The 21957-nt window shown below is 37.9% G+C and overlaps 1 protein-coding gene across 2 annotated transcripts; it reads left to right on the forward strand.

The window, feature by feature from the left end:
- The first annotated feature begins 5353 nt into the window (after positions 1-5353).
- On the forward strand, positions 5354-21957 carry LOC113173075 (CD209 antigen-like protein A). 2 transcript variants are annotated; one of them, XM_026376360.1, is made up of 4 exons: positions 5354-5498; positions 5712-5854; positions 21277-21380; positions 21694-21957. In XM_026376360.1, exons 1-4 carry the CDS (start codon positions 5447-5449, stop codon positions 21815-21817), a joined length of 423 nt encoding a protein of 140 aa, XP_026232145.1. In that variant the 5' UTR covers positions 5354-5446; the 3' UTR covers positions 21818-21957. The 2 variants fall into 2 exon arrangements, 1 of the variants encoding a protein (XP_026232145.1); XR_003299810.2 differs by lacking the exons at positions 5354-5498; positions 5712-5854 and adding an exon at positions 20858-20980.

Genomic DNA, 21957 nt, shown 5'->3' on the forward strand with positions numbered 1-21957 from the left:
CATATTTTTCTTATATTGTACATTGTACTGTACAGATATTTTATTCTTGTACAGATATTTTATTCTTTATTCTCTCATTCTTATTCTCAGTTAAATCTACTTCTACTTCTTTATTATATTTATTTCCTATAAACAGTCTTTAATAGTCTTTTATTTTTTAAGGTCATGGGCAGTTGCCTAAGCATTTTACTACTTATCGTACTGTGTATGACTGTGTATGCGACAAATACAATTTGAATTTGAATTTGAATTTGAATTTGAATTTGAATTTGAATTTGAATTTGAAGCAGATTCAGGTACAGGTCTGGTACTGTGAGCAGGGGGAATGACAGGGAATAAACAGAACTCACAGCACCAGGGGGTGAGGCAAGAGACGGGGTCCAGAGCAGGCAGGGTCCGAAAAATCCAAAATAAGTCGATCCAAGAGAAACACTTGATAGTGTCCGGGAATTAAGAACAGACTATCTGGCAGGGGAAACAGGTGAGCAGGCCGGTATTTATACTGTGGGGGAAACCAGGTGAGTGCATGTGATCAGACTGGGAAGAGGAAACAGGAAGTTGCCAAAATAAGAGCACGGGGGGAAACACCAGCAGCAACGAGACTGGAATCATGACAACGTCTCTGAATGGATGATACCTTCACACATGTGCAAGTCACTCATGCTGTGGGCACTGATGCACCTCCATATCATCACAGGCGCTGGCTTTTACATAATTGTAATTTGCAAAAGCCAGTGTCAGCCAGTTCTTAAGAAATGAATTTGATTGATTGAAGTGAAGTGTCTGTATATTTGCAAAATTCAGTGAAGTCGAAAACACAGAAAATCTTTTTTTTATCTTTTCTATCAGATAAATAAAGGTCCAAGCTAAATGACAAATCACACATGTTTGTTTTTTGGAAATATATAATTTTCTATTTGAAGTGGTAATTTTTTTCTTCTTAGAGAAGAAATTCACAGTCTAAAGACCTGAAATAACTTTGAAATTGAGGAAGTACAACTCAGACCAGGCAGGGTTGATACAGAGTTTCCTCTTCATGGTTTTTTTCAGTGCATTTGCAGCATCACTGTGGTTGATAACCGTCAGTACCTCAGTTAGATGGTGTGATAACATGCTATGTGTGATGCACATTAAGTTAGAGTCCTAGCTAATGTCTGAAAGACTGTGTAGTTGTTTTTACACTTAAAGAGAAATATTTAGATGTTCTTTAATTTTCTGCCTGTTAGCAGTTTATCTAATTAACAGTCAGTGTTAACAACCAGTATTTCTCTGCCTCATAGATCTTTATGCACAAACATGAAAATTTATATTGTTTAAAATGACACCACAAGATCAACTCTACAAAAAATCTATTTAATAATAATGTATATTTTATTGATCTCCTTGGGGAAATTTGTTTTGGACAGCTGTCAGACTGAGTTGGCGCTACTACAGGGTTTTGGTGTGTGTCCAGAGACACCTCAGCAAGTAGCCAGGAAGAACCGGGAATCAAACCACTCATTCTGGGGTTTGTAGGCGACTGCTCTACCCCCTGAGCTACTGCCGCCCCTGTCAAGCATCCTTGACCCAGCTTAAAGCTGCAGTACTAAATTCTACTAAATGAGTAAGTTTGTACAAACACCACTGCTCTACAGGAAGTTCCTGACCACTCAGTTAAATCTGATACTTTTTATTTGTATTTTCACACATTAGTCCAAACTGTGTCTCACTCATAGACAGATGAACGTGAAGATAAGAAAACCACTTTTTGTTATGTAAGAAATCGACTTCTCCCTCTTATACCCACAAAAACTGTACTGTGAGCATCATTAGAACATCATAGTCTGGCATCATGAAGTGAATTAAACATGTGTCTTACTTTTATAAGAGCTGCAGCTGGAACCTGTAAGGAGTGGTGAGCGGTGCTCACTGCATTCAGCACATCTAGCAGAACCAAAGGGAGCATTGCATGTCTGTGGTCCTAAAGTGTGTTTGTCAGAATGGAGAATGAATTCTCACATTTTACTGTGGATGAACCAAATGTTAACGTCTGTTTAAGAGCAGTCAGATGTGTAGGGGAGGATGTGCTGTACACTACAAAATAATTAATACAACCTAAGGTTCAGTGCCAAGTGCTTGGTCTGTGGTATGTTTATGTTTATTTTTACTTTTAAAGTGAGGATTCTGATCATTTTTATCCAAGTATTAACTCAAGATCAAATTTATCTTTCAAACATCTAAAACTGTGTCATTAAGTTACAGTATGATTAATATTTCATGATCTTTCTTCTTGTTGCTGAGTGATCTTTGTCGCCACCTGCTGACTTGTAAACTGTAAGTGCAGGGATGAGGTTACTTTATGTTCCACACTAAAGATGTGAACAGTTTGTGAAGTTCAAAGTTATAAACTTTTTGTCTTTAAGCCTCTTCTTTCACCTTTAATCCTTCAGGAAGAGTCGGGGCTCAGAGGTGATCCACAGAGCAACACCTGGCATCAAGTGCTTAATTCACAACACAACTTCCTGCAGATACAGCTGCAGATAGAACAAAGGCACACCGCTTGGCAGACGATGGCCCTTTTAGTGTTTCAGGGTTGAAGGTCTGTGAACTTCCAGGAGACGTTTGGTCACCTTGTGAGTGATGGAGGAAATCTATACCAATGTTGAACATGACAAGTCTGTTCACTCCAGATCTTCAACATGTCAGACAGGTAAGAATGTCCGACTGAGCCAATCCAAGCTGTCAATAAATCCCTGTTCTCACCTGTTACTGTTGAATCATTGAGTGTTTTTGCTGGTTGTTGTTCTGTGTCTGGTGATGCTGAATGTTTTCCTGCTGGCTGGAGTCACAACTGGCAGCTAAAAAGCAGTTTTTCCCTTGACTGAGTGAGTTTATGGTTTTGATTTCAATTCTAGATAAAACTTGTCCTGCAGGATGGAAAATGTTCAGCTGTTCCTGTTATTTATTCTCCAGTCAGTTTACATCCTGGACAGAAAGCAGAGTGTTCTGCAGTAATAGAGCAGACCTGGTGATCAGACAGAACCAGAGAACAGGTTCAGTGTTTGTGTTCAGAGAGTTAGAAATGATGGAATAAAGGAATTTTTTCACATTTCTTTTGATAAGTTGATCATAAAATCCAGCTTTTCAGTCTCCACAAACATGTTCTTCTGGCCCTATTTCTGGTCCTGGGATTTTATTTTGGTTGATTTCCTGTTCCCTATCATGTTTTTGTCTCCCACTTCACTTATCACCTATATTATTTTCACCTGTGTCTTGTTATTTCCCTCTATAGGCACCATCCATCCTGTTCATCTACTGCCACCCACCCTGCCTTGTAACCATGTCCTCAACTCGACCTGAACCTGGACCTTGTCCTTGTTTCATCCCTTATTTTTGTGTGAATCTTTGCGTCGTGTCCTGTCCCTGACTTGCTGTTCACCTGCTCATGGACCGTTGTTGTGAGTTTTTGTGGAAGTTTTGCCTTATTTTGTTCTTTATTTTCCAGTATCCACTGCGCTTTTTGTTCCCCACCCTTAAACATAGTTGATAAACCATTTGATGCTCTGTTACTTTCTACTTGCTGCTTTGTGTTTTTGTGTTCAGCACCCTGCATTGCAGTTAACACTGTTTAATTTACATTTACTTCAGAGTGGAATGACAAACCATGTGAACCTTCTCTGCCATGGATGTGTGAGAAAGCAGTGTAACACTGGTCCATGTTTTTGATACTGTCTCCACAGTGTAAATGAGGGTTATGTCAGCCTGTGTCTGCTCTCTGTCTCTGTCATCTCCTTCCTTTACCAGCAGATGTCCCCAGATACTCTCTTACCACCTTTTCTCAGTCACACACTTCACTATCTCCAGCTGCCTTTACCACCTGACCTCTACACACAAACTCAAATGTATGTGTCATCAGCTCAATCTCCCTGAACATGAACGTCAAAAGCCCACACTCATTCTTTGTCAGACAGTTCTTCTGTGCTTCTGATTTGTTCAAGCCTTTGTGTGATGGTGGAGTTCAGATTGTAAACCCCTCATGAACCCAACAATAAACCATTTTAGTAACTCTGTAAATCAAAGTGGATGTTATTCTGTAAGATTTAATGTTTCTGGAAAAGATAATTGGTTGTTGTAGATCAGATATGTATTTGGTGCACTGGCTGCATTTTATTGATATTCACAGTATTAATGTATTTGCAATTATTTACAATCATTGTCTACACGTCTTCACCATGTTTACAGAAAACCTCTGTTTTTCTAATTGTGTTGTCTTAACTCCTACTAGTGAAATCACCAATGCTCTCTGGAAGTTTTGTCTCTACACAGGATGGCGTACGCAGGAAACCAATGTCAGGAAAAAAATGGTCAGATCGTGATGGGTAGAATGAATGGGACTTCTCCATTCGGTTTCTTGTGAATAAACAAACAGAACAAATAGTTTCAGTTCTTCATGACTGCAGTAAGGTGTATCCTATAATAATACTGAGGGTTTGCCACCCTGAAACATTTACATTTTAGTCACTTAGCAGACACTTTAATCCAAAGCGACTTACAAGTCATTACAAGGTACAAGGGTAGGCAGGGCAGAGTGAGGAGGTCTTGCCTAAGGACCCCTACTGGAGGTAGGCCACAGCTGGGATTTGAACCCCAGTCTCCCACATGGGAGGCAGTGATGTTACCACTACACTAACCAGCCGCCGAAACATGTCACTTCCTCAGAAGCTAAAACAGTGAGGGACTAAAAGGAGCTTCATCATTTACATGGACTACAGTCTGTGCTGCTGCAGATCTGACCATCCAGGAGCCATTTGACCAGCTTATGATCAATGGAGGAAATATATATGAATGTTGAATATGACAAGTCTGTTCACTCGAGCATCAACAAATCAGACGGGTACGAATGTTTGGTCAGACAGACACTGACATGCTGAGCAGAGAATGAATCTGGATTCTCATTTATTATTACGGTTGTATCACTGATTTTGTTCACTGGACTTTTCTCTGTTCAGGTCTGAAGAGCTCAGAGAGGAGATTTCATGGAGCTGTTCTCTGTCTGGGGCTTCTCAGTGTTTTCCTGCTGGCTTTGCTCATTGGCCTCAGTGTCCATTGTGAGTCTGAGTTCGAATTTGGTTTTGAAACTATTGTAAAGCTGTAACACTGAGTACAGTTTAAATTGGAAACATTAATGCTGCTGTTCCAATATGACTGACTATGACGTGCAAATAATAGAAAATGCACTTACTGAAGGTTTATAAGTAGAAGACAACAATTTGCTCTGTTTGTCCCTTATTTAAAACATCACACATTGTTCTTGAGAAACCCAGTGGAGAACATGTTTGTCTAAATCCATGTTTATAGATCAGAAGTCACTACGTGGTGCAGCCACCCATCAAAGCCAACGTGAAGGAGCTTCTCCAGGACAGTCTTAACAAACTATCCTCCCTGACTGAAGTGAGAAACCTGCTAAATGCCAGCCTCATTGAAACGACTGAGGAGCGTGATAAAAATGATCACACAGAGTGAGTGAAGGCTGTAATGGACATGACACAAGAACCTCAATGATGTCAGATAAAGAATGCTGCAATCTTTAAATACAACTGTCTTTAAAGAGTGAAGTTCAAAGAACCACTTGTTATATTATAGGAATCCAGTAGAGCATTGAATGAACATGTCTTTGGCCATAGATGGACTTTTATCTTGACAGATTTTTAATGTCTGTTGTTCTGTTACAGGGAAAACTTGTCCTGCAGGGTGGACGAAGTTCAGATGTTCCTGTTATTTCCTTTCCAGTGTGTCTGGTTCCTGGACTGAAGGCAGACAGGACTGTAATAAGAGAGGGGGAGATCTGGTGGTTATAGACAGCGCTGAAGAACAGGTACAGCATGTGTTCATCTTGGTGTGATTTAAAGAGGAAAGAGTGATGATGAAATAAATCTTCACAAATCCTAATGAATCGTCATCGTTATGTATGATGACATGTACCTGTGGATGTAATGTGGTTAAAACTGGAACATGAATACATCGAGTTTTCATTTTGTTTTTGTTGAACAGACTTTCCTCTCTGAATTCACCAAGGTTGAAAGTTGGATTGGTTTGACTGACGGTGACAAAGAGGGAACCTGGAACTGGGTCGATGGAACTCCACTGACTGTGAAGTAAGGAAGACCTGTACTTCGCTTTGATCAACTTGAAACGTTCTTGTTTTTAATGTCACTCCTAGTAATCATGAGTAGATAAATTAATCCTTGACACATGGAAATTGTGCCATCAAATTGTCCTTTGGTACCAGATTCAAATCTCTTGAGGAGCATAAGACAGGTGTCCAACATCGTCCTCTGGGTCCTTTCTCCTTGTTGTAAATTACACAGCACAGTTTACAGAATTTACTGCTGGTGCCATTAAACAGATGATGTACCTGAAGACACAGGGTCAGCTCACATATTAACAGTATCATGATTCTCTCTATTGTGGTACCAGGTACTGGTCAGCAGGGCAGCCTGATAATGGAAATAGAAACCCAATATTTGATGAAGAGGACAGTGTCCATTTTAGACAGGAGGGAACAGCTAACTGGAACGATCGTTCTTGGAGCTTCTCTGCCGTGGCTCTGTGAAAAAAAGCCTCCTCAAACATGATATTTAAAAAAGCAAATAGCTAAAAACTGCTGTATAAATAAAGTTAACTATCAATATTTTATGAATGCTCATATATTTTCTTTTTTTTTCTATATGTCCTATATTTGTTTTATTTTAAGGTCAACAACACTTTATGTTGATTTATTTTAAACAGTGTTGAAGTATTCATAATAACAGCGGCGTATTGTCAGGATAGTGTCCACTAGAAAAAGTCTGATGGTTCAACAGATGTGCTGAAGACAAGTTAACCCACAAACTATAGTGGTTTTGTGGATTTCATTAAAATGCCAGAGAAGTAAAGACTAAGCTTGAATGCCACTCACATATTTCTAAAGGTAAATATTTCTCCACTCCTGGCAGTACTGCAATGAGAGGCTTTAACAGCATCTCTTCAAGTTAGGATACTTTATTTATTATTTATTAACTGTATCTTTAAATAATGTGAATAACTTAACAATCATGGAGCAAACTGAGAGAATATTTAGACATATCTACGTAGTTTCTTATATTGTAATATTACATTATAATGTATTTTGTGTTTCACAGAAATGTCTCTTACTTTTTTAACATATTGCATCATCTGCAAACAAATCATCCATATTTTGGATTGTTGATTGTAAATTATAACAATATTATTATTTTACTTTTTTTTTACTCTACTGTTTTTACTTTATTATTTTTAAATATTTTTATTTATTTTACTTTAACAATCCTTGTCTTCCACAATCTTTTATTCTATTGCTTCTATTCTTTTTTTAATTCTTCAACGTCTTTGTTAAGATAATTTTTTCCTTCCTGACCTTTAAAAAGTCCATCAGGATTTATTACTTGGTAATTCACAAATTACATTAATTTCATTCATATTTTCGCCAGGTTGTTTTCCTCCAGCCGATTTGTTTTAGCAGTTATTCAGTCAAAATTCTTTATATAAGTAATAGTACTTTCCTAATGCTGTTTGTAGAGGGCAACACAGGTCATCTGAGAGTGTTGGGACACACGACCTACATGGATATTAACATTTGAGAGTCAGCCTCTTTTCCACCAGCCGTTTGTCTGTTGTTTTCCATCAAGTAGATCACAAGCTGAAATTGTCGTCCAAGTTTCTGAAACAGTATAGTTAGTATTGTCATTTCCATCACTTGTATTATTATTATTCTTTGGCAGCACATGACTCTTTAGAGCACTGAGGTATGGTTTACAGATTGCTTCTGCTTTTTCTTCTGCTAAGTCGAGTCACTTCCTCTTCCAGGAGAGATTCATAAACCACACTGTAGTAGGGAGGACACAAGTCCTCTCTGGACATCGAACAATTTTTCCATGTCTTCTTACGTATGCAGTGAGCACTTCAGACCATAACTCAGGATTTGGTTCAGTGATGATTCTTACCTACACGATTTGTCATATTTTTTTTTTGCATAACCACAACTGACATTTCAAACATTATCATAAATGACTCTCAATGCTCCTGATGATGGAATTGGTAAATAATGTTGCATCTCCTCAATCAGTTTCTGACAGGGTTCAGTGAATGATTTATTTAAATTCTAGAACATCCGGGAAAACACTTGAAGATAGATGGTGATCGAGTGCAATCCAGGGGAGAGGATAAGAGGAACTCTAAGAAACACAGGCAAAGGTCCAAAATCACCACACAGACGACATTAGAGAGAATAGAAAACAAAGCAAGATAGAGAATCTGGAAAATGATTTGGAAAACAGGTTGTCTATAAACAGAGGAGCTAATGCCAGAGAGAGGAAACAGATTTAGGTGGGTGGAGGAGGCCAGGCCAGAGGAAATGTGAAACACGACATTCTGTGGTTTTGTGGTTCACACATTATTGGAGCTGTGAAATATTTGTCTTGAACGGACAGCTGCTACATTTTCATACAAGACTTTTCCAGCTGTAAGTGATGTGACATAATTCTCACCTAGTATTTTTATCACTTATTATTTACTTCCTTAAAACATCTGAGAAACTAGATAGCGACAGACTGCAGACACAGACATCAATAAAGTAGAACAGAATTTAGGTTCTCATTTTCCACTTCTGTGTCAAATGTGTCCATATGAGCCACTTTGTACTCAGGTTCGACTGTAATACTAAGTGTATTAGTTAGAACATAGTATTTCAAGATCCAGTCAGCTTATTTTTATCTTTGGTGAGTGCGATGTGCTTCTATAAGAAACTGCTTAAAAAATAATCATTTCACTCAGATGTTAATTTTGTGTACAACAAACACTTGAATGTGAAACCTAGGAATTTCCATACTTCATGAAGGCAGCATGACTGAGCGTACGGACATCAACTATTTTGAGAGGTTGTCACTGTCTGTTAATCTCAACTCAAATCAAATTTTAATCTGAAACTATTATTAAGAAGGATTTTATACCAGTGTTACTTTCTCATTTCACAATACTAATGTACTGTATCTGTATGTTTTTTTACAGTGTTAAACAACAAGTTATCAGAACCCCGTCCAGCATTCTTTGACCTTTAATCCACAGCTGATATCACAGTATATATGGTGCAATTTGTTTTATTTGTTTTAATTTGTTTTTTATCACTATGGTCAATATTTGCAATGCACATTTTGCACATGCTAGAAATTCAAGGACTGTGGGTGCAGAGTATGTGTCGGGGGGGGGGGGGGGTGCTCTGGTTTTTGTTGAGGAGCTTGATCAGTAAGAAATTCTTCTTAGACCATAGTCATAGAGGACTTTTTCAAACAGTTGTGTCAAGGGTGGGTGGTGGTTGGCCATAATCTTCAGAAACTGAGCTACTGTTGGTTGAAGAATGAGAGGAGGAAAATGTGTTCGTAGGCAGAGAGAAAAGAGGAAAGGCAACGGTGAAGGACTGGAAGTAGGAACTTTGAATACTGGGACTATGACAGGAAAGGCTAAAGGGTTGGTTGACAGGATGCAGAGGAGGAGGGTGGACATACTGTTTGTACAGGAGAGCCGATGGAAAGGCAACAAGACTAGAAACTTAGGATCAGGGTTCAAGTTATTGACCGTGACTTGTACCTCAACTGTTTCCCACAAGCTACAAAACAGGCAAATTGAACCATTTAGTTGATGTCAGTTTTTTGGAGTTTCAAGTGGATGATGTGTGGGAACATGTCACCTTTCTTAAAATAGCGTCTGATGATCTTAGTGTGAGGAAATACAAACTGTAACAGTAACAGTAAGTTTCTAACACATTAAAATATTTTCTCTTTACCTTTTCAAAATAAAGCCAGCAGGCTCTTATATTACCCCATGGCTTATTGCATGGGTTAGCTGCTGAACGCAACAACATGGTCATACCTTACAAATATTCTTCTTGCTAAAAGTCAAGCAAGTCTAGTTTCCTGTGTTGCATTTCTGTACATCAAGATTATTGTTCTGTTTTTTTAAGGAAGGTGTTAGATGACCACAGATAAGACATGTTTAACTGCAGAAACTTCCTCAGAAGACAAACTAAACAGACACATTGATGAAAAGTCTGCTTGTACTGTAGCTTGTGTCAAACAGCTCACAGGTCCCTCTTGAAAAAATTAACTCTGTGCAATGGAAGAAATCTACTGCAACGCTGAAACTATCAAGTCTGTTGATTCAACACCTTTAACAAAACAGACAGGTAGGAAGGCTGAGAGACTGTACCGTGTTTGATTATATATTAGAAGTTGTATTAGGTGGTCTACCTGTCATTGTTTGTTGTTTTTTTTTCTGTTCAGGTTCCAGGAGATGTCCTGGAGCTGTTGTTCTCTTTCTGGTGCTGCTCAGTGTTTTCCTGCTGGCTGGACTCATCGGCCTCTGTGTCCACTGTGAGTCTGGTTTTCACAAGTTAACGTCTAAATGTCTCTAAGCTTGACCTCATCTGAAAGTGTGAATGTGTTCAATGTTTTTAGGCTGCATGTGTAAAAACTTTATAACAACTAGCACATATTGAACCAATTAAAAAATAACTTGCACTGACTCCTTTTAGTTTAAGAGTTTTTATAAATTTTACTTGTTTCTTAATTAGTGAACTTTGACTCACAATAAATTTCTCATTTACACATTTTTTACTTGAAAATGTATTGTTGAGACATTACGACTAAACTTTAAACTTCATTTACTGACATTTGTTCTTATATATAATTTTAACTTTCTTCTGGTGTGAGAGTTTCTTTTGTTTCTTGTAAAGTTACAACACTTACAATACACAAAACTAAACTTTTAAGAAAGAGGAAGATGATTTGCATAGCAATGTGGTATTTTGTTTCTCAGAGTCTGTAACAACTCTACAGTAGAGCAAAGTTGCAAAGACAAACAGGAAATTCAGTTCATCTTTTATCTTAACATCATATTTATATTATACTTGAATGTCTACATACATCATGTTTTCATTTAATGGACAGAAAAAAGAGACGTGTTTTGTAGCATAAAAATGGGTTTTGGAGCCAGTTATTTTTCATTTCATTAATATTGTTAGAATTATTTCAATAAATATTGAAGCAAAATTAGTTTGATAGAAATTTCTAGAAATTCATACAGTTTTGTGTTTCAAAGACATGTCTCTTCATAATTTCAGATCATAACTCAGGATGTGGTTCAGTTGCCAATCGGACTGAGGAGCTCCAGTCCACTCTCTTGATTCAAGAGAGAGACCAGCTGAAGGCTAAACTAGTTAACACAAGTGAAGAGAGAGACCAGCTGAAGGCTAAACTAGTTAACACAAGTGAAGAGAGAGACCAGCTGAAGGCTAAACTAGTTAACGCAAATGAAGAGAGAGACCAATTGAAGGTCAGCCTCATTCAAATGACTGAAGAGAGGAACAGGCTGCAGGATTTATCCAAACAGAGTGAGTAAGAGTTGTAGAGACATGATGCATCATAAAGATAAAACTCTTTCTTTCCTGTTGTGAGTCTTGCTACATAAATTTGCTTCATATTCCACAGAGACTGAGGAAACATAGTTCACATTCTGTTTCTATGTTAATAAGCTAATGGTAACATGTTCAGATACTAATTCACTAATAGCAGTTGAAACATGCACTAAATCATAACCCCTGTGCTAAATCTGCACTTGTCTCCATAGTGTCATTTACTGGCAGTAGATGGAGTTTTGTATTTCATGATTAATATTGTCTGTTGTTTTATGTTACAGAGAAAACTTGTCCTGCAGGATGGACGATGTTCAACTGTGTCTGTTACCTCCTCTCCAGTAAAACTGGTTCATGGCAAACAGGTAGAGAGGACTGCAGACAAAGAGGAGCAGACCTGGTGGTCATAGACAGTGCAGAAGTCCAGGTGCAGTATTTTTGATCATGTTTGTGACTGAACAAGGAGGGAGAAAATATTAAACAGGACTTTTCATGTAACTGGGAACAAAATCTACAGTCCTTACTGTGTAGAAAGTATGATATCTTCAGTGATCAGAGAGTGATATCTGTGAAATGTAAACTTCAGGCCTGTCCACAGTGTCACGAGTAAGGGAAGGGGACGAGGCAGGTATGAACTGAAAACTAGATTTATTCCCAGAAAAAAACACACAAAACAGGGAACTAAGGGGAGTGTCAACGGACACCACAAAAACAAAAAAACACGAGGACAAAGTAACAACATAAAACTACCAATATGGTAGATGTGCAATGTGCAATGAATTACTGGGAGCAAAGTTAAAGCTGGCTGGGTGCCAGTCCAAAATGGTGACACACAAATGTTCTACAGAGTTTAGGTCTGGGTTGTTTTTGGGCCACTCAAGGACAAACTGCTACTCCATCATTACATAGTAGATATGTTCAGATAAATGCTGTATGTGTGTCCTGCACATGTTGTGGTTATATGTAACATATCTCTCGTATTTATATCTTTCACTTTGTTAAACAGACATTTCTCTCCAGATTCACTAAGCAACAAACCTGGATCGGTTTGACTGACTTGGAAAACGAGGGAAACTGGAAATGGATAGATGGTACTCCACCGACTCTGACGTAAGGCTTCACGTTGGTGGTTCACTCACTGATTAACATTTACATCATTGTATATTACTAGAATGTATTTGTTTTGGTTTGAATTACCAGCAAACAATTCTTTCATAAACTGTAGAAACATCCTCACTAGAGGACTTCAGGACATTTCAAGTCAAACAACCCAAACTATGTGGTAATAAATACGTTACAAATATTAAAACTGTACTATTAAATGTGTGCTCATATGAGCTACAAATATGTAAATGGATTCGTTTTTCTTTTCTTTCTTTACAGTAGTACTGGAGGGCTGTGCCATCTAGAGTAACTACATGGTTAAATAGTATAATTCTACGGTTTGGGGGCCTAAATATTGTTTGTGAGGCTGTTTTGATCTTTGTCAGGGATAAACAGTGTCATCCATCTTTTGTTCACTGACTTCCTAGGTACTGGGCACAGTAGTCAACCTGATAATGGTGGTGGAGACCCTAAATATGGAGAAGAGGACTGTGCTCAAATCAGAACTTATACCAATGACTTATGGAATGATCTGTCATGTAGTTATCAACTGCACTGGATCTGTGAAAAAACACCATAATACTGCTGAATAACTTCATCATAATAATGCAAAGCTTTTAGTAACATGTTCTTATATCACTGTAGCATCGCTGGGTCTCTGTGTGCCAAGTTCTGTTGTCGCTCGACACCAGATTGTCCAACTTTAAGTTAAAGTTGAAGATGAAGCAGCATCTAACTTCAAAACAGTGGCAGTTCAGTACTTGCATTACTACAAAGTAATAACAATTAAAAATATGTAAGGTCAAATCAGTGTTTGCATTAATATTCACCCCCTTTAAAATGTCTGACCTAATCCAACAGAGGTTCACATATTTGGTGCTATTAGCCCCACAGTTAGTGAAATGGGGATCACCTGATGCAGTGAATGCGTAACCACACAGACTCCATGCTGTGATTGCAGCCAAAGGTGCATCTACTAAATAATGTCCTGAAGGAGGTGAATATTAATGCAAACGCTCATTTTACTTTATATATTTTCATTTAATTGACATTACTTTGTAGAAACCTGTTTTCACTTCGACGTTAATGAGGTATTTTTCTGAGATTTGGTCAAAGTCGCCAACTTTTATGACCATGATTGATTTATAATGTCTATAAAAGAACCTCGACCAGTTGGGGTGAGTGGAGATAGAAAAAAACAGCATGCAACAAAAAAAAACAACAACATGCAGCAAAAACATTGGGCAGGTCAACTGGATTCTGGAGATATATAGCTCCAAGGACGAGGATACCTGCAGAAAAGTACAGAGAGAGGGAGACAGAGAGGAGGAAACACAACTACAGGAGAGAGAAGACACAAAGTTAATGACATGCAATGGTGGCATTGGGTGCAGTTTTCTTTAATGGTGACTGTCACTGGGGAGAGAAGTGTCAGATGTGAAATGTTGCTTTTACAGACAGTTGGATAGCACACACATACTTGACGTCTACTTAACCTTTTAACCTTCCAGAACAGATAATAGATGAGGTTGATAAAGTATTATGAGGTATATGTGCTGGAGATGTGGTAGATGCTGATGTCATAACTTTTCTAACAACTTGTTAGAAACAACTACATCTGTTGTCCGTTTGTTGACCTCGTGATGACATCTAAGTTTTATTCACTGATTCAATGAATGTTTTCTGTAAAGCATTAGTCCCCAAAAGGTCACAATTTTAAGATCAGGCAAGAGAGGGAGGAAGAGTTTTCATCTATCAAGCTCTTCTCCTGTAGATCTAGCTCCCCCTTCAGGTTGGTTAGCCAGACTTTTAAGACTAGACTTGTAGTTATTCTTTTTTACAAAGCTCATGGTCAGAACTGTCTCAGGTGACTCTGAACCATCTCCTCTCCTCTATCCACTTATAAGCCACCATTCATTATCTTTGTCCTCCTTCTCCTTTCCCACACTGTCTACCTTTCTGCAGGCTATTTCCTGTGGGCAGTTACTGACCGAACCAACCTTTCCACTGTGTCGTCTGCTGCTTGTTGTTGTTGTATTTTTTTTAAACCTGTAAAAATTGTAAAGTGCCTTGGATGACTTTTAATGTGATTTGACACTTTATAAATAATGATTTAAAACACAAGTCAAACTGTCTGCAGCCCTGAATTTTTTCTATTCACTTTTTCTTCTATAAGTAAATTGCACAAGTTTAAACTGCCTTCCTCTTCAGCTTCTTACATGAATAAAATGCTGTCTGTGGAAAAAAAAATAATGTGTGAGTGTGAGTCAGCCTGTTCGAGATTTAATCACTTGTGAAATTTCCTATTTTAGTTTGCACTTCTGTACTATCAATACAGACAGTAGTGGTAAGTGAGGTGGCAGATGTGGGCAGAAACATTTCCTCTGAAATTATCAGACACTGATAAAAGTTTTATTTTCTGCATGTGTTGTAGCCTGTGCACAGAAGCTAACCTAAAATAAATAAGACTTTTCTGTGAGCAATGGACGAAATCTATGCCAATGTTGAGCATAACAATTTTGTTTCAACAAATCAAAGTGTTTTTACATATAATATTATTTGGACTTGCTGTCACTGTAGTCACTTTTCTTTATTCAGGTCCATGGAGTTCATAAAAGGTATAAAATGAGCATCTTAAGTCAGACTCTAAAAGGTAGCGAAGGGCAGAGGTTCACCAATCTGTAAAATGTTGCATCTACTGTACAAAATGGGTAAATAAATAAATAATAAATAAATAAAGAGGTGAGGGGCCTTCCAGTTTGTTATAGCACCCAATTCAAAGGCCTGTATCTTCCTGGTGTTGGGGTCTATTAGTGCCCATGAAAAGGATAATGCTAAACTCCATATTTATAATCTATAAATCCAATTCCAAAAGGGTTGAGACACTGTCTGAATCTGTATAAATTATTATTAAATAGGAGTGTGTGTATAAAAAAGTGTTGTTTCTACTGTACAAAAATGTCAAATTCAGAATAATGTGATGCATGTCATTGCATGGGTTCAGAAATACTCATTGTGCCATCCAGAAATGCAAGGAGTCCAGCTGACTGAGCTTCTCCAGTATAGTGAAAACAAACTAACAATCTTAATTAATGTTTTAGATCACAGATTTAGGGGTACTTACACAGTGTACTAAAGGTTTCCTAAACACTGCGAATGTAGTGGTGTTACTGATGTTAATACACCAATGAAACTTTAAAGTAACATTGCAGGTAGTTACTTTAAGATATGTTGTTGGCACCATCATCAGCAGGAGTTGGATCGGTTTGACTGACAACATGGAGAATGTCTGGAAATGGATTGATGGAACTTTGCAGGTTAGAGTTGCATGTATTTTGAAATTGGGGTTCCGGTGTCTGGTTAGTTGTTATTAAACTGTCTTTAAATCTTTTCTTTGATCACTAATTAAACAGGAAAATTCTTCCAAGAAAGAGGTTGGGGATGATCCAGACAGCAGCTTGTAGCAGCAATACCCACTACACTGTACCTTATATTATCAATATCAGAGTAGATAGACAAAAGACAATTGTAATTCACAACATCCTAGAGAAATGCACACTGTCAAAGGCCTCTGTGGTACACTACACACTAACCCTAATCCTTCAAATCACAGTTCAGAAAAATGTAATCTTTTCCCTTCCTGCAGTCTTTTCCTTACATACCTCATGGTATCTTGCGTGGGACGAACTAAGACACGTTATTCCCAGTTGTCCAATCACCTCGCTATCTGATTACCTATTTTCCAATCGAGGTGAAACCTGCTCTTCTCACCTGTTTCACCCTTGAGAAGTAAGTTTCCTCGTTCAATTAATTTACCTGCCTGTATTCTCTTTGTGGTTTGTACTTGAGCCTTTCCTGTCTCTGTACCCTGTTTGTATTCATCCCTGCCTGATCTTCACCACCTGAGTCTGGTTTATCAAGAGCAGTTTTATTCTAAGTTTTAATCAGAGTAAGAATAAAAGAATAATGTCCACAATTCGTACACTAAGGATGTGAAACAGATGGTTGAATAGAGTAACAAATGATAATTGAATATGTTGAATTAAACATGAAGACATAACCAAATAATAACCAAATGTAAATTAAATCTATTGGAAATAAATACATCCACACTGCCACACACAGTGTCTCTGCACTTCCTCCACCTTCCCTCCTCCACCACTAGCCACACTTCAAGCCCAGCTGCTGCCACTCAGCAATCGATACAGGATCCTCTTCACATTCAGGTGTCAGATTGTTGTTGGAGTTTCTGTTCTCTACCTGCTCCTCAGTCTGGACTCTTGGACGTTTGTTTTACATCTCATGTAAGTTGGTCTTTGGACTGAGTTTTGTGTTTGTGGCTAGCTCCCTGTCTGCCAGCTCACGTTTAGACCTCCTTAGATTTATTTTTTTCTTTGTGATGTTTCTGTTGCCTGTTTTCTTTGTATTCCCTTTTGTTTGGTCTGATTTCATATTAAAACTTCTTTTATCTCAACCTCCTCTGCTCAGTCTCTGGGGCCCTCATTTAGTAAAAACTTTTAGTCAGTGTGTGTTTTTAGTAACATTATCTCTTAGTCGCACCAAAGCTGAGAAGCACGTCTCATTAATTTAAATGTTCACACTTAAGTAGAAACGATAAAAAGATGGTGCTGCCAGATTTTGGTTCCTCATTTCTTACTAATTACAAACTGTCATTTGACAACCAAATGGGTCACAGTCTGATCAACCGTGCACTATTTTTATTGTGTCTCCATCCCATCTACAACCTGCTGATTGAGATTGCTGTCAGATTCAGAAGTAGGTGTGAGTATAAGCTAATAGAAGATGGGTATTACATGAGGCGAGATGCCTGTTACCGGAGACCCTGTGGCGACGAATGACCAGACTGGAGCCTCTTCAGCACACTTACAGAGGACAATGTTGCTGCAGAATCTACTAGTTTGGTCTGATTTTCATACGTGGAGTCTACAGACCACCAAAAAGAATCAACCAACCATCTACTGAGGACACCACAGTATTTAAAATCTGCCAAAACATGCAATTGTATTGAGAAACGACCTGATTCTAGATGAAGATCTTGTCTTCCACCTCTCAACTGTCCGTTGGTGCGCACTTCTACCTTTTGTCTCTCCGTGTGTGTGTGTGTGTGTGTGTGTCATCAGCAATGCTGATAAATAAACTTCTCAAATTTACCTTTGGTGTATGCTCCTTTAACATATAGAATAAAATAAAAAGAATAGAGCTAAATTTCTGCTCAGTTCTAGCAATTATAACATTTGTGCACATGTTTTTGTAACTAGTAGCTTTTTGTTGCTTACCAAGACCTGAGCACCTAATTTTAGCTTGTTAACACATAGAGACGTCATGCTATCAGTTTTACTTCCTTTTTTCAGCGGTAATGTTTTATTTGATAATTTTTTTCTTCTTTGATGCATTGCTGGCTTAAATACAACATTACATGAGTGCAATGTTCAAAATGTTACTTTAATGCACTGTAATTTAAACCCTATTCTTGTAAACACTATCGCAAAGGAGGGAATTTATTCACATTTTGGACAAAATGAATTGATTAGATTTTGATGGTCAGAGGGAAAGGTCACTGATCTCACACTCCTGCAGCCTGTCTGTCCCTTTCTTGAGACGGCAGTACTACAGGAATGCCATGAGGTCTTGGCTCAAGTGTCCACTTAAACTCAACTGTGAATGGATTAAATTTTGGTGGTTAAAGGTGACCTCATGTATGTCCCATTGTAAGTAGTGCTATAATCCTGCCTGCTGGGAATTTTATTACATTTGGCCTAAACAGCCACTAAGACACATGCATATGATCATTGGAATATGAGTCTGGACAGACATGCATGCAAACCACAACTGTACTCATTGGTAGAGGCAAGTCTTCAACATTACCACTGCCAAGTGCTAACATTATTCTCAATAATTGACACACACAGTCTTAAATTGTACTTTATAAGAGACAGAAGTAGATGCTTTATTCCTCCACTACTCCCTCTCTTAAAAATACTTTAATGTAAATAAAGTGTTTGCTCTGTATGTGTGAGTTCCTCTTATATGTGAGATGATTGGTGACTAACATAGCAACGCTCACTATTTGTACACATGACTTCCTGGTAACATTGAAAAGAACAGAAATCAACATACAGTAGCTTTCATCATTTACATGTAGCACTGCTTTCTCTGCAAGTGATCTTTATAAAACATGGAGGAAATTTATGTAAATGTTGACTCTGTCAAACAAATTCAACTTTCAAAAGCTTCAAAGAATCAGTCAGGTAATTTTATTAGACTGAACTGTCACTAAATGTCATTATTACTGTTGTATCATTAGTTATATTCTCTGCTCTGTTCAGGTTCCAGGAGATTTCATGGAGCTGTTGTTCTCTGTCTGGTGCTGCTGAGTGTTTTCCTGCTGATTGGACTCATCAGCCTCGGTGTCCACTGTGAGTCTGGTTCATGTTCAGATCACTTTGTTATGAAGGATGTTACATATCAAAGTGCTGTTTGAAGTCAGGAATTTAAAACCTTTGGGCTCTGATTTACTAAAGGTTTACTAAATCATGTCCAAACTTGATTAAAAAAACAGGTCTCGTGCCACTTCTGAAATGTTCACCTCCATATGTTCTAAATGATCACAGATCAGTTGCCTTCACCTCACACGTCATGAAAGTTCTGAAGAAACATTTGTGGCTTCAGGTTGAAACATCATAGACCCACTACAGTTCGCCTCTCTGCAGTAGATGCAGTAGAGTTGCAGTAGATGATACCATCATATACCTGCTTCAGAGAGCTCTCTCACACCTTGACAGAGCAGGCAGCACTGTGAGGATCATGTTTTTTGAATTATCTATCCATCTCATCTGTAGTAGTTCTCAGACGACTGCAGTTGTGGGATGTATCAGTGGTGGTGAGGAGAAGGGTACAGAGGCCTGGTGGACTGTTTTCACCTGACCTTAAATGTAAAAATGACCAAGGAAATGGTTGTGGACTTCTGGAGGAACAGAAACGGTTTAAACACTATCTCTAATTTGGGAGAGCAATGTTAACACTATTTTATTGCATGCATAAAAGAATTACAAGAGAGTTAAAAAACACTCAAAGACTCTAAATTCAAAATCTCTATGACACTCACTGATTAAGAAAAATACATTGATACAGAAAAAAAACACAGGTTTTGGAAAGGGTTCCAATTTTGGAGCTGTCAGGTAAGCTACAGAAAACAGCATTATGAGTGGCATCCAACTACCTCCACTTTGTTTGCAGCTGTTTTTGTAATTTTTCTTAGTGGGTCTCACACACATGCTCAAAAATGAAACACTGGATTTTTGAGTTTACAGTTCAGCACTTGCTGTTTGGGATCTTAGTAAATCAGAAGTTACTCGTCTAAGCAAACTGCCCAGTGTTGTTTCCGTCTTTTTGTGATGTTTTTGTTTATTGTTTCCTGCTGTTCGTTTCTCTGTCCTCTTTCCACTCACCCTAACCAGTTGAGGCAGATAGCCACCCTTTGCCTGGTTCAGCTGGAGCTTTCTTACATTAAAGGGAGTTTTTCCTCTCCAACTATCGCCCAGAATTGCTCTAGTGTGATCATTGGATTTTCTATAAAATTCAGTTGACAGTTATATTTTGTAAGGTCTTAAAGCCTAAACACTGAAAAGTGCCCTAAGGCAACTTTGTGATTTGATTCTATATAAATGAACAGAATTTTTGCATGAGAGATCATTTAAATTTGCCTAAATATTTTTTATACTGTAATATTACATTATAGAAATGAATTTAGTGTTTTTCGCCAACATGTCTCTTTATTATTTTAGATCATTACTCAGTACGTGATGCAGATGATAAATTCTCTACTATCAAAACCAACCTGACTGAACTTCTCCAGGGCAGTCAGATAAAACTGTCCTCCCTGACTGAAGAGAGAAACAAGCTGAAGACCAACCTTACTGAAATTACTGAAGAGAGAGATCAGCTGAAGACCAACCTCAATGAAATTACTGAAGAGCACAACAGGCTTCAATGTTTGTGCAAACAGAGTGAGTCAGTGAGAGATAAAGCACATGGTGTCTCAATGATGACAGCAACAAATAACTGCAAACACAATGATCAAGTTAAGATGATCAAGTCATCTCATGTTCATTTACTAATGTTAAGATACTTATGTAATTTCAAACTGGAATCATGTACTGTAAATCCAATTTTGTGTTTTACCTCACACTTTCTTCCTTTAGCAGTAGATGTAGCTGCATCTTTGCTCATTTCTTGTTGTTTTGTGTTACAGAGACAACTTGTCCTGATGGATGGAAAAAGTTATGCTTGTCCTGTTATTTCCTCTCCACTAAGTCTGGTTCCTGGACAACAGGCAGAGAGGACTGTAGAACCAGAGGAGCAGATCTGGTGGTTATACACAGCGCTGAAGAACAGGTGAAGTGTGTGTTCATGTTTGTCTGACAAGGAGTGAATGATAATGTTTAATTTGCACGTACAAATTCAGATGAGGATTTAGTTTAAGTTCATTTTTACATGTTCTCATTAAGGTTTACTGGTAATATCTGTGTTTATGTTCTATTTGAGAGCTGATAATGTGACTGAACATTTGATTATTATTTGATTGATATGTCTCATCTGTCTGTGTACACACATACAGTACATGTTCATGTAATGTTCAAGGTTTAAACTTGAATATTAAATACAATGATTTTTTTGTTTCTGTTAACCAGACCTTCCTCTCTAAATTAATCAACAAGGACACTTGGATTGGTTTGAATGACAGAGACAAAGAGGGAACCTGGAAATGGGTCGATGGAACTCCACTGACTGTGACGTAAGGCAGATATGTGCTTCACCTTCTTTCAATTCAATTCAATTCAATTCAATTTTATTTGTATAGCGCTTTTTACAATTGACATTGTCGCAAAGCAGCTTTACACAACTAAAGAAACTATGGAAGTTTACATGAACAGTGAATGTGTATGAATCATAATCAGATTGTCCCTTCTTCTTTAAATACAACAACTTATTCAGAGCAGCTTTTAGTGTTTAATGAGAGCAGCACACTTAAAAACATTAAAGTAGCTGAAAAGACCAATTTAAGTCTGACATTAACAGTATTATGATTCTGTTTATTGGGCCACCAGGTACTGGGCATCAAAGGAGCCTAATAATGGAAATGCAGACGGAAATGTGGCCGAAGAGGACTGTGTCAAGGTTTTAGGTAGTCAGTCATCTAATTGGAATGATAACTTATGTGAAGCTTCTTGACAGTGGATCTGTGAAAAACCAGTTCAGCCTTGATATTGAAAAGATTTATTCTATTTACAGCAGTAATATTATATCCAAATAATCAGATAAGCTACTGTAACAATGTCAAGAAAGCAGTAATTTTATAGTAATGTTACAGT

The sequence above is a fragment of the Anabas testudineus genome, chromosome 21 (genome assembly GCF_900324465.2).
Source record: "Anabas testudineus chromosome 21, fAnaTes1.2, whole genome shotgun sequence".
Classification (NCBI taxonomy): domain Eukaryota; kingdom Metazoa; phylum Chordata; class Actinopteri; order Anabantiformes; family Anabantidae; genus Anabas; species Anabas testudineus.

Bases quoted from the DNA above. Each gene is read 5' to 3' on its own strand.
- LOC113173075 (XM_026376360.1), top strand. From the start codon at position 5,447: ATGCCAGCCTCATTGAAACGACTGAGGAGCGTGATAAAAATGATCACA. The intron at 5,855-21,276 runs GTACAGCATGTG...TCTGTTAACCAG, and splicing joins TAGACAGCGCTGAAGAACAG to ACCTTCCTCTCTAAATTAAT. The intron at 21,381-21,693 runs GTAAGGCAGATA...TTGGGCCACCAG, and splicing joins GGAACTCCACTGACTGTGAC to GTACTGGGCATCAAAGGAGC.